The sequence below is a fragment of the Scophthalmus maximus genome, chromosome 9, assembly GCF_022379125.1.
Source record: "Scophthalmus maximus strain ysfricsl-2021 chromosome 9, ASM2237912v1, whole genome shotgun sequence".
NCBI classification, from domain to species: domain Eukaryota; kingdom Metazoa; phylum Chordata; class Actinopteri; order Pleuronectiformes; family Scophthalmidae; genus Scophthalmus; species Scophthalmus maximus.
The window spans coordinates 18,620,134-18,632,649 of record NC_061523.1 but is presented as its reverse complement, the minus strand read 5'-3'; the positions used below and the strand labels follow the sequence as shown (position 1 = coordinate 18,632,649).

Genomic DNA, 12,516 nt, shown 5'->3' with positions numbered 1-12,516 from the left:
CGACTCAGCCCTTTTTTTTTTGTTATGTATATTTTTGGGTGGTGTGTTGTTACACCTCTCCCTCTAGTGCCCTTCCCTGTCTCTGTTCACAATTGACGGTTGGGCAATGAATGAAGTATTTGGACAGAGGGAGCTGTGTTCATGCTCAAACCTAAGAGACACTCCACTGTTAATCCAGATTACATTATTGGTGAGTAGTGATGAAGGTGAATAGTGAAGTCAAGGGCAGTAGTAGCTCCTGCACTCTTAAAATAATTTTTTATACAGTCTTATACATTTGCCGTTTTTCCGTTAAGGGTTTCTTTGTTGTTGCTCAGAATAAAATGTTCTATGGTAACGATTCATATTGTGGTTTATTGCCTCGGATCCAGGCTTAAAACTCTTTGTATAAGGATTTTATGAAACGTCTATCTATGGAGTGAGTGAATTGGAAATTCACTTCCAGAGCCGTTCTAAAAAGTGGGCGATCTCTGTTGAGCTCAATATCTGCTGCGCTTTATCATTTGGCACTCTAGTCAACACTCGTTTTGTCCCAGTCAGGATCCCGTAGAGTGATGAGCCTGGTTTTTCAGTGATCTGATTGGTCAGCAGTTGGACTGGTCACCGGCTCTGATCTCTCATCTCCCGCTGCTCTCGAGCAGTTTAGCAGTTCCGCATGAGTTACCATGGTGATTTACCCCAGTAAGAAGAAACCCTCGAGTTAAACCTGAAGCTACTTCGATAGCCGCAAACACTGCCTCGTACTTCACACCACTGTACATAAACTTTAATAAAATCGACCCATGACATGATATACCTAGTCTATAAACACTTATGACCTTGTTTCCACAGCGGTTTACAAAGTATCGCGATAACAAGAGAGACAACGTTGAAACATGGCTGAAGCTCTCGCGAGACGTCAGTTGCGTGTCACCGGTCACGTGTGTGTGTTTGTATCCGTGCGTACAGTTATCAGTTTGGTCATAGATTCTCAAAATGGACTCACATTGTGCAGAACAAGCGTCACCACACTAAAGGTATTGGCTCCTCTGAATAACCTCGTCCGACTCTTCCCGCCGGTCCGCCGTAGTTGTCTTTGGCGTACATTTTAAACTCTTTTACAGCACTTGTCAGTCGCGGCGGCTAACGCTCTTAGCCTACTCCGCTAGCTAGCTTGTAGCAGCGTCGGCGTTAGCCCCCGGCAGAGGCATTAGTCGACCAGCCGAGTGATTAGCAGTCGTGTCAGGGTAGAGACAAGTGTCCAACTGTGGTCAACACGCGATGCTTGCTTGTAGCCACGTTAACCCTCTTGTGCTTGGCGCCACTGGCAGATGCGGAGCGGCGATGACTCGGCGTTAATCTGCCTCCACCGGGTCAAAGTGACATGCGGACTGCCAGTAGCGCAACAGTGACCGGCGGCCCGTGACTGCGCGCAGCGAAGTTCCCCTGCTCCGCGGCGCCGAGCTCCGCCACCGCGAGGATGTTCCCCAGCCTGGCCCACCGACCGTGGCCCGTCCTCCGCAGGGTCTCCCTGCAGCACCGGGCGTCCCTGTCGCAGCGGTGCCCGAGGTTCCCCCAGCTGTGCTACGGTGAGGACGCTCGTACCCGGGGGGGGGGGGGGGGGGGGGGGGGGGATATTATTATTGCTAGCTTAAGATATTTGTTTACTGGTAGTTGATCAGTCAGTCGATTGAAAAGTATTGCTTTTTTATACCATACACACGTTGATTGGTGAATCGTCATGGCCAGTGTTTAAATTAAGTTGCCAGAATCTCATCTTTTTCAGCTGTAAACATCTCTATATATATTTTGGCTATTGGTCAAACACATCTAATAATATATATTTTTTTTAAATGTCACAATAGGTTTTCAGAACTTGTGACAAGCGTCCTCTCTGATTTATTTGGTGATTTACAGACTTTATCAAAGAATTATCCAATAACGAAACGCGTGGTTATGTTCCGGCTCTTCCCTGCTTCCCGTTGAACCCCGGTGTTGAGCTACTCTGCAGCAGGGGGATTAAAACACACACCTTGTGCTGCGCAGGTTGGCAGAGCGGAGGCGTACACAGCCTGTGGTTCAGCCTTCCAGACTGCCGAGTTGCTTCTCTGGGCCTGGGCAAGGTGCAGTACTACTCCTCCTCTGGCAACAGTGAGGACGGTCCTCCGAAGTCGGCATCAGGTGATGCTCCAGAAGCAGAGAAGACCTCACCCGCTGCTGCGAAAGCCCCCCCACCCCCATTAGGTGACGAACCTTCTCTAGATATTCAGGGTCCTGTCTGTTCCCTGCATTTTGTGTGACATTGTAGTGTACACAGCAGTGTTCAATATTTAATCTCTTGTGAAAGCTGTGAAATCTCAGCAAACCCCAGGAAACACAATCTGGCTTTAGTTTAACAAACAAAGCAGTTGAAGGTTAAATTATCAGTAGTAACTAAGTCATATAATTAAGTCTGAAAATATAAAAATAAAATAGATTAAAAAAAGAGAGATCCTTAGCCATACTATGCCCTGCCTCCTGCCGGCTGGTGTGAAATTGTCTGACTGACGGACGCAATTTTACGATATTTTGCAGGGTTCATGTCTTTTCCGAATTATTGACGAGGCTCAGATGACAGGCAAATTAACCCGACAACCATACACATTTTTGTATATTGAATGTGCATGTGGGTCATGTGTTTGTGTCCACCAGCAGACTGCAGAGAAGAATAATTCACTTATAATATTCTTTGCTTCTTTGTTGATTCATGTTCTTCTGTCTGTCCAGGTTTCACACAACAGGGCCTGACTAAAGCTGAGACAATTCAAGTGAAAGGTAACGAACATCATTAGTGTGTCCTTCATCACATGAAAGAGTGAAGACTATTAGTGCAGGTCTTCACCCTGTATCATTCATTTTCCTTCTGTTGTCATATGCAGTACGGGCAGTGTTGAAAAAAAGGGAATATGGAGCCAAGTACACTCAGAACAACTTTATCACAGCAGTCAGAGCCATGAACGAGTTCTGCCTCAAACCAAGGTAACTCCGGTTCCCCACAGTATTAAATTAAATGATTCCAACAACACTAAACTCTGTGTCAATGCCTGGATGAATGAATGGTAGTAAAATACTCATCATTTGTTCAGTGCTCGCCGAGATGCTGCTGACAGACCACAAGCATGTCACAAATTCCTCGGAGTTAATCAGTAAACATGCAGTTGTCATCAACTAATGGAAGACTGCCTCACATCATTTAACGCAGGTCTTCATTCATCTTCTCTTTTTTTTTTTAACCTCCTCTCCTCATGTGTTCACAGCGATCTGGAACAACTTCGCAAGATCAGAAGACGGAGCCCCCACGACGATACAGAGGCTTTTACCGTGTTTTTGCGGTCAGATGTCGAGGCCAAGTTAGTACCACCTCCTGCTTTACACCTCATGAGATATGAAGAACTCACCATTATTGCTCGAACCACCAGTTACTCTTGTTATGTTTTCTAACTTTTATTAATCCCTTTATTTCTGTCTGTGACTATTAGAGCACTAGACGTGTGGGGAAGCCATGAAGCTCTAGCCCGAGAGAGAAATCTCAGGAAGGAGGTGGAGAGGGAGTACCAAGAGAGTAGGTTTTCAATTTTCTTTCTCTTTGTCAAGCAAAGTTCAACATTTTGAGAAAAACATTAATAAATACAGATATTTTATTGTCAGAAGAGTCCAATGAGACGATGTTACCCTATGCTAAGCTAATCAGAGGCTGGAGGAATGAGTGTAGTGTCAATCTTCTCATTGAAAGAGTATGGCTTCAACTAATCATTTTTATTATCAATACATTTAGCATACTCATTATGCTAATATATACTATCATGCAATTCATTTCATTCCTCTGTTTTATGATTTTTATATTCTTAAATTCCAAAAAAACCGAAATATTTGACTTAGTGTAACGTATGACAAAGAGAAAATAGAATTTCTCAAGTTTGACAAAATGGAATCTTAAAATGTTTTCTTAAAAAATGACTTAGACAGTCAGTTATAAAAACAGTTACCATTTCATTATCCAAATCATCTAATAGTTGCAGCTCTAAATAAATCTCTCCCAAAATGTCGGAACTGCTTCATTTAACCGTACCCTACTGTTTCTCAGCTGTTATTTGACTGTTGTTGTTTATTGAAATTATTGACACATTGTTCATTTGTGCCTTTTAATCACTGACATCCAGATATTTTTCGAAATCAGCAGCTGTTGAAAGAATACAAAGACTTCTGGGGAAACACAAAGGTGAGCACTCTGACTCCTGTCGGCCATTTTGTTTGATAATTCAATTAAGTCTCCACGTCATCGTGTGTATGTGAAAGAGAAAGTGAGGTGGGACGTCCTGTTGCCACGTCCAAGTTGCCCTTGCAACAACAACAGCAGGCGGTGTTTGTGTGACCTTTGTCCCTATTACAGAGGTCACTGCTTTTATGTCATTATCTGTTGTCATTCATTGCATTGTGCCTCTTTACTCTACAATGTTGATGTCGTTTCAGTGACTGTACTGTTTTGTTCTGCACTCTCATAAACTGCATATTGACTAAATGAAAAAAAAAAAAATCTCTAATCAACTTAAATTTACCATGAACATGACCAGTGTGTGGTTGATTATTATTCAAGCGCCACCATCCAGGCACTGATTTACAACTTTTATTTATTTTTTAAACATAAAAGCATTCGGAAATTCACTCTCCGCTGTTTCTTTGTTTCATAAAAGCCTCGATCAGGCAAGAGGACGACATTTCTGCAGGGGCCAGGGAAGGTGGTCATGGTGGCTATTTGCATGTAAGTTTTCATACTCACATGAAGTATTTTTTTTCCTATGAGATCTTTCTGTACTCGGTGACTTCAATGAGCTGTAGCACACAAACAGCGGGAGGTATTGGATCGAAGAGGGAAACGAGTCTCTTCTCAGCAGGTTTACTACATACAGCTTGTTGGATGAGTGTCAGAGTTCAGCGTTTGGTGAACAAAACCAAAATATTTCAATGTTCAAATACTTATTATATATTTTATATACAGATTTTTTTAAACCCCCCTCTGCAGAGTTTTGAAGTTCTCTAGTGAAGCTTTAAAAGATGTAGACATTTGTATTGGGAACGGCATGGGGCCGTGTCTCACATGAGCTCATGTGGCCTATTGGATTAGGATGATTGTGTTAGCGGACATGTGCAGTCACATGAACCGCAGACCGCTTCCTTTGTTGACTGTGCACGGAGACGCACAGGACTCAATTAGTTGAGTGCTCATCACAGGGGATGTCCGGTCCGGGTGTAAAAGCTGTGAATCACTGAAAAGAAAAAAAGTTATATAAGATCATAAATAAGAGAAACAGTTTGTTGTAAATACAGTGGACTTCAGCCCAAATCAGGGTACAATCCCTTTTTTTTTTTTTTTACGTCCAAGTTAAAGCTTCAATTCTCTCGATCACATTAAAACAAAAAAATCACACATTGATCGAGAGAATCAGAATTGATAAAAAAAACAACAACACTCAGACAATCCAATAAGAAAATCACATCACAAGTCCTGTTCAATCTATTGTTTCTAAAAAGTCTTTCAAATTTGATTAGTGTGCCACGTTTTCATTTCTTCCCTGCATTTATTCCATAGGTTAATTATTTTGCTGGTGATACAAGGACATTTTGTGTTGGTCGTTACTAATGATTTTTGAGCACACAAATTCCTCTCAAGTCGAGCTGGATATTGTTAGGTACTTGTTGATTGAAGTCAACCAGATCTTTGTATTTTACTGCTTTTGTTTAATAAAGAGTCGGTTTGTCTTTTCTCTGTAATTAGTTTTATTTACAAATTTTAAATATGCTTTCCCCAAACCAACAGACTAAAAATGAGAATTGATCATTCAGGCTTTTAATGTGAATGTATGAAAACTTTGCCTACACTCTCTCTAACTGCCACACTATCAGAGGAAATCTATAGAAATGCTTAAACTCCCTCCATTCAATTTAATGTTAAACATTAAATAAAACTAATTCTAAACTTTCCCAGTGCAATTTCTTCATCTAGTTGTTTTCTTTGTCCTCAGCAACGGGCTGAACTTCTTCTTCAAGCTCCTGGCCTGGGTCTACACCGGATCGGCCAGCATGTTCTCCGAGGCCATCCACTCTCTGGCCGACACCTGCAACCAGGGTCTGCTCGCCCTGGGAATCAGCCAGTCGATCCGCAACCCGGACGCCGGCCATCCGTAAGCACCGCACCTTACTTTACTACTAAAAACATGATGACAGGAAGCGCTCAGAGGATATTGAATCATCAAAGCATTAACGAGTAGATTTAATTTACTTTGCAAAGATCATCCAGTATTTGCTGTGTGTATAATTGTTGAAAATACAACACTGAGTGTTTATGCAAGGTCGCCCCTGGTTGTCAGCAGTGATGGATCTTTTTTGTATTTTTATTCAGGTATGGATTCTCCAACATGCGCTACATCGCCTCCCTCATCAGTGGAGTGGGCATCTTCATGATGGGATCAGGCCTCTCCTGGTACCATGGTATCATGGGTTTGCTGCACCCGGAGCCCATTGAATCATTGTTGTGGGTGAGTGTTTAATACAAGATATATATAATCTGTTTTCAGACATAAACTCTGCAAAATGTCTTGAAAATTAGGTCTGGACCTTTTCACATATGAAGAGTGTGCGAGTCAGACGCGTTCACAACAGCAGGGACATTTCTGGAACATTCAGGCAAGGGGTGGCGCCTGGGTAGAGCACCCGCTGTGAATCTTCCTGATTTTCCTGCTGTGTTCTCACATGGGCTCACTCTGACTTTCCGGAAATTTAACTAAGGGGCTGGCAGGAAATGTTCCGGAAAATGTCTAGGGCAACATTTGCCGACATCCAGAAAAGTGGGGGAAAATGTCCGGACTTCAGTGCACGTCTGAAAGCAGCTGTAGAGGATAATAATGATCATCTTGTTTCTGTTTTACAGGCCTACTGTATTTTGGCGGGCTCTCTGGTGTCGGAAGGAGGTGGGTTTAAAAAAATTAACTAATAGCACCTTTGATGATGTTTTGACTGGTATTGTGCCATTTAAAAAAAAAATCTCTTCCTGTTTTTCTTTCTCAGCCACGTTACTAGTAGCCATCAACGAGATTAAGAAGAGCGCCCACCACCACGAAGTGTCTTTCTATGAATATGGTTTGTACAACAAAACATCTGTCAATGCCTTGAACGCCACTTACTCCCGGCATCATCCGTAGTGTAACAGTTTTTCTGCATGAGACTCCAGGTGAAATGTCTTGAAGATGCCGGAGAGTTGAACTGAATTAGCTGAAATCAGTGTTTTTGATTTTTAGTTTTTTAATTGACTGTGAATGCAAGATGGCCAAGTGTAAATAGAAATGTTTTTCTTTACGCCAAATGTAGGGGCTGATCTTTTCACTCATGTTTTGGTTCAACTTATCACTGCAGTACAATGAAACCAGTTGTGTTGTAAACCAGATCTTGCGTTGTTGACTGTGTGCAGTGATGCAGAGTCGAGACCCCAGTACGAACGTGGTGCTGCTGGAGGACGCCGCTGCTGTGATAGGAGTCATCATTGCTGCTAGCTCCATGGGGCTCACCTCGCTCACAGGTAAACGAAAAGACACGGAGACTCTGTTAAAGGGGCAGCAAGCGATTTTGGATAAAGAATGTTTGTTGGTGAATTTATGACCGACGCACTACATCAAGGCCAAAACCCAGCTGAGTCATAGCGTCTGTCGCTAGCACGTCTCTTAAGGTGTCGGTCGGAGTGGTGTTAACATACTGAACACACAGGGTTGTGAGGTGCAGTCCACACCATTTTGTTTGCTTTCAATTTGCCTGAGCCCAAAAACTTTTTTCTTTCTTTCTGGCGCACACTGAACCGACAGCTAGTGGACCATGGGGAAATGTTCGCAGAATTTTACAAAAACTGTTTTGGATTAAAATCGCTTACTGCCCCTTTAAGTCTATTCTACTGTCCTTGAGTCATGACAATAAGTTCACATTTTTATAAAATTTTTACTATATCTTCTGTCTGTTTCTGTTTTTGTCCTTTGAATTGATTGTTGCCAACCGCCCTGATTTCCAAATGTTTGCTGATGTTTCTTTCTTTTCCTCTCTTCGTCTCTGCCCTTGTCGTCCCAGGCAACCCGTGCTATGACAGTTTGGGCTCCATCGGCGTGGGCACACTGCTGGGCGCCGTCTCGGCCTTCCTCATCTACACCAACACCGAGGCGCTGCTTGGACGCTCCATACAGCCTGAACGTGTACAGAAGCTTACAGAGTTCCTGGAGAACGACCCCGCTGTAAGGTCAGCGAACGCACGCACACACACCCACTGCCACGTCTATAGAACATGAAACAGGTGTTGTTGATGTCAGGTCTGGAATCATTCATGTACAATACAAATAAATCCTCCGACCACTGAGTGAGCCAGTTCTACGTGGTCCAACAGTGACTTTCTACAGCTCCTGCTGTTGATGGACAACGTTCAGGCTGAAAATAAACTTCCTGGTATTAACTGTTCTTCGCACGTGAACGTCTTCAGGTGACAGCTGTCAACAGAGCAGTGCAAAGTGATCCAGTTTAATCCCCCAGTCACAACATGAATGTGTGACTTACAAACCTCGGTGAAGAATCTAAAAAACTGTGATCTCGTACAGGGTCTTTACAGAGTTCAGTTTAATTTAAGACATTTAAATATCTCATGTGGTATTTAAATGTCTTAAATTAAATTTAGTACCTCTTTTACGATCATACAAGAATTTTAAGGACATTAATGACAACCATCAGGGATGATATTGCTTAGAATTATTCACAGAGTGCATGATTCTAAATTAAACAAAAACTGACATTTGTGTTTAATTTTTCATCACTTCTTGATCTAGATGTATTTAAACAATAATGCAGTGATATAATTGCATAATCATCCAACACGACTTGGATAAGCAGCAGAAAATGGATTAATAAATGGGCGTGAGAATTAACCAGTTTTAAAAAGAACCTTTAATTTAAGATCATCTAAAATAATTTCTACATTTTATAAGTAACATTATAGAAAAAAATATTTTAGTCTTGTGATCTTCTGCTAATGAAGTTTAATAATTGTTAAGACCATTTCTAAAAGCTTTCTAAAGGAAACGTGCTTTTAAAGGCTTTTCAAGTCCTGCTCATGTAGTTTTTTTTGGACATTTTACTCTCACATGTATGTGCTTTTCATGTTGTATTATGAACTCATTGTGTTCAAGCAGCCTCCTCTGCAGATTTTCTGATATTCATTCTTCACTGTGTTCTGAGCAGGGCCATCCACGACGTGAAGGCCACGGACTTGGGGCTGAGTAAAGTGCGCTTCAAGGCTGAGGTCGACTTCGACGGCCGAGTGGTGACACGGTCGTATCTGGAAAAACAAGACATTGACCAAATCCTTTATGTAGGTTTTTGTTGTTGTTGTTGTTCACACCCATTAGTTCAGATATGACTTGATAATTTGTTAAAATTAACATCATTTTTTTCTCAAATATTTCTAACTGAATTAAACTTAAACTTGTTCTCTCTTTTGATTGTGACGTGGGTGGTAAACATTTAATTTTTAAACATTCAAAGTTAAAACTCAGTGAACAGTAATGCTAAACCACCAGATCCACTGCCGATTTTATTTTATTTGTTTCAGTACATGATAATTCCAGTTTTTAATGTTATGTAACAGCTGTTATAAATTATTGCTATTAGTATAAACTTGTATTTACCTGTAAATTATGCCTCACTAGTATTAACTGTGAACTTACAATACCTGATCCAGTCTCCTCCTGCTGCGTTCGTCATATGTGAAAGACAAACCCGGGATTATGTCTAACCCAATTTTCCAGAGTGGAAAACAGCTCCAATGTACTGAAGCTTTAGTGTAGCTCAGTTAAATATTCTGTATTCATAAGCTGGTTAATTTTTTTCCTTTATCCAGTCAGTTAGGATTTGTTTGTCTGGCCTGACTCCAGGTGGCTTACTTGTGTCTTTAACTCAAATGTGTGTTTTTTTCTCTGCAGGAGATTCAGCAGGTGAAGACCCCTGAGGAGCTGGAGAACTTCATGCTGAAACACGGGGAGAACATCATCGACACCCTGGGAGCTGAAGTGGACCGCTTGGAGAAGGAACTCAAGGTACCCAAACAATCAAACTCGTCCAAATTGTCTTTTCGCTGATGCTACGTTACACCTAGAAACTCCTCTTTTTACCATTTCAGGTCGGATCAGATTTGTTTCTAACTCTTTATTTGTTCCCTCGTAGCAACGTAACCCGGAGGTTCGTCACGTCGACTTGGAGATACTATAATATACCCTGGTGTCTGCGGAGGGAAAGTCCTGCTGTATCGAGGGAGAGAAGACGACGAAGAGGAGGAGCGAGCCCACCTCCACAGACCGCCTCCCATTCTGACCAACTCAAAACAAGCATCCGTCTCTGCACAAGTCATCCAGTCATCAAGTCTTACCGTAGAATAGTCCAGAACCGCACTCGAGGACAGTGTCTGAGCAACGTTCTGACTTTCTTTGTGTTAATTTAGAGCGATACCAAGAGTTCAAGCTGCCAGAGATTCACTCTGGCTAAAGACTATGGATGGTCATTAGTTAGAATAATTTAAATCTGTGTTGCAGTTGACACAGATACAACAGTTTTTTCTCGTAGTCGTTTACTTGAAGTCACATTCCTCCATGAATGTGTCTGGATTTGCTTGGAATCATCGTCTCCTTCAGAAATCATAATCACAAACAGGACCAGTAACACTTCATAGACTTGTACTTAACTTTGCTGTTCTGCTTGAACCACAGTGATAATAATGTTTCCTTCATTAGTACAAGGAAACCTGAAAGCTACATAATGGAGTTAGATTTATTTAATTGCTATAATATTAGATTATTATTATTATTTTTTTGGTTCTTTTTAATGTCAAGGCAGAGGAGCTAGAGATGGCACAGTGCTGCTGCAGGTTCTCTAATAAAGACAGAAGTTGTGCTGGATAGATTTTATTGCCATTGCAGAAAATGTATGCAAAAGTAAAAGTTGTTGAGACTATTCATTTGTGTTGAATGGTAGAGCTGAGGACCGAACTGATGTTTTAATGCAATGGCACCCAAACACAAAAAGCGCTTAGGAAACAGGGTGTCACGTCCCTGTGATATTACGAAGACATGTTTAAAAGTTTTGACTAACAAACACATTAATTAACCATGTTTATCTTGGCAGAAGGTCAAACGATTAGTGTGGACATGAAATGTCTTCCTTCTCTATGCTCTCCAATGCTCTGAACTTAGATGTTCTCCCAAAATTTTGAGGTTCGGTTACTTCGTCTTTGCGAGGTTGTGGCCACTGATCAGCAGATGACGGATTATATTTTTTGAATTGATGAAGTAGTGGAGGATGCACCTAGATCCACTTGGTGTTAATAGGCAGCAGATGATGACAAAATCAAACGGACCAGCTCTGTAGCAAACTGGTTTAAATCAAGTCCCAACATTAAAATAACGTTTTTAACTGTTTGTCAACCTGAACAGTTCATGTACCAGAGGAGGTAATCTTCCAGTTTCTGATGTTAAAATCACACACTGACTGTATGTGTGTGTTTGCAGCTCAGTCACATCTGCAGCACAACGCACACACACCTGCCTGTCAAACATCTGGCTCGGCTCCAGGAGTTTGGCCCCGGTCTTTTCAACACGATTGGGAGGGCGGGACATATATTTTCTGAAGGTTTTCAAATGATTTAATATTTACCTTTTGCTTACGGTGATATTGCTACTGCTGAAGGAGCTGGAATAAATTTGAAGTAATTTATTAAATTATTTTTTTCGCTTTCCTTCTCTTTGGATTTCTTAATTTTTTTTCTTCTTCTTAAACATTTCGCCACATGGCGACAAAATCAACAATGTGCTGATGATAATGTTATGGAAGACATCACTGCACGAGCTCCTCCTCTTCTCCAGATGTTTGGGGGTTCTTGTGGGAGCTCCGAGGTTCCTGTTCCTGGGCTGTTCCACCGATTGAGGGATGGAGGACCCCTGGAAGGTCTAAACCCCCCAGAACATCATTTACCACATCTGGAACAGTAGAGATGGTTAAACCCTGAGGTTTGTGGGGGGGGGGGGGGCTTTGGAGACGAGTCCCGTTTTCCCCTTTTTTTAAAAGCGCAGCTGGTTGACTGGAATGTAAACCCGAGTCCATTAGATGGTGCAGTTGTAGAGGAGAGAGAGAGGAGGAGGAGGAGGAGGAAGAAGAGGAGGAGGGGGGATGCTCGAGCCTGTGCGCTGACGTCAATAAAAACAGTCATTTCCCGACCAGTCTGCGCAGCGACCGACCGTTCAAAACATTACGCACAGCATCGCGGCCGGACCACGCGACGACTACTCGACTGAAATGATTTTTATTTCTCCCTTTTTTTTTCATTTCGTCACTGTGGTCGCCGAGCCCGGGGAGCAGGAGGCAATGCGGACTTAAACTCCATTGCAGGTTTTTGAACCGTTCAATGTTTTTTTTTTTTGTCTTGGCTGT

At 42.0% G+C, this 12,516-nt stretch overlaps 1 protein-coding gene across 1 annotated transcript; it reads left to right on the top strand.

Moving 5' to 3' along the window:
* The first annotated feature begins 881 nt into the window (after positions 1–881).
* On the top strand, positions 882–11,824 carry slc30a9 (solute carrier family 30 member 9). Its single transcript, XM_035650273.2, has 18 exons — positions 882–1,016; positions 1,311–1,568; positions 2,026–2,223; positions 2,746–2,793; positions 2,898–2,997; positions 3,276–3,368; positions 3,498–3,580; positions 4,179–4,237; positions 4,710–4,777; positions 6,039–6,197; positions 6,416–6,551; positions 6,944–6,983; positions 7,081–7,152; positions 7,481–7,588; positions 8,125–8,290; positions 9,280–9,409; positions 10,020–10,133; positions 10,261–11,824. The coding sequence occupies exons 2-18, from the start codon at positions 1,460–1,462 to the stop codon at positions 10,303–10,305; spliced, it is 1,728 nt and encodes a 575-aa protein (XP_035506166.1). The 5' UTR covers positions 882–1,016; positions 1,311–1,459; the 3' UTR covers positions 10,306–11,824.
* Positions 11,825–12,516: the final 692 nt, after the last annotated feature.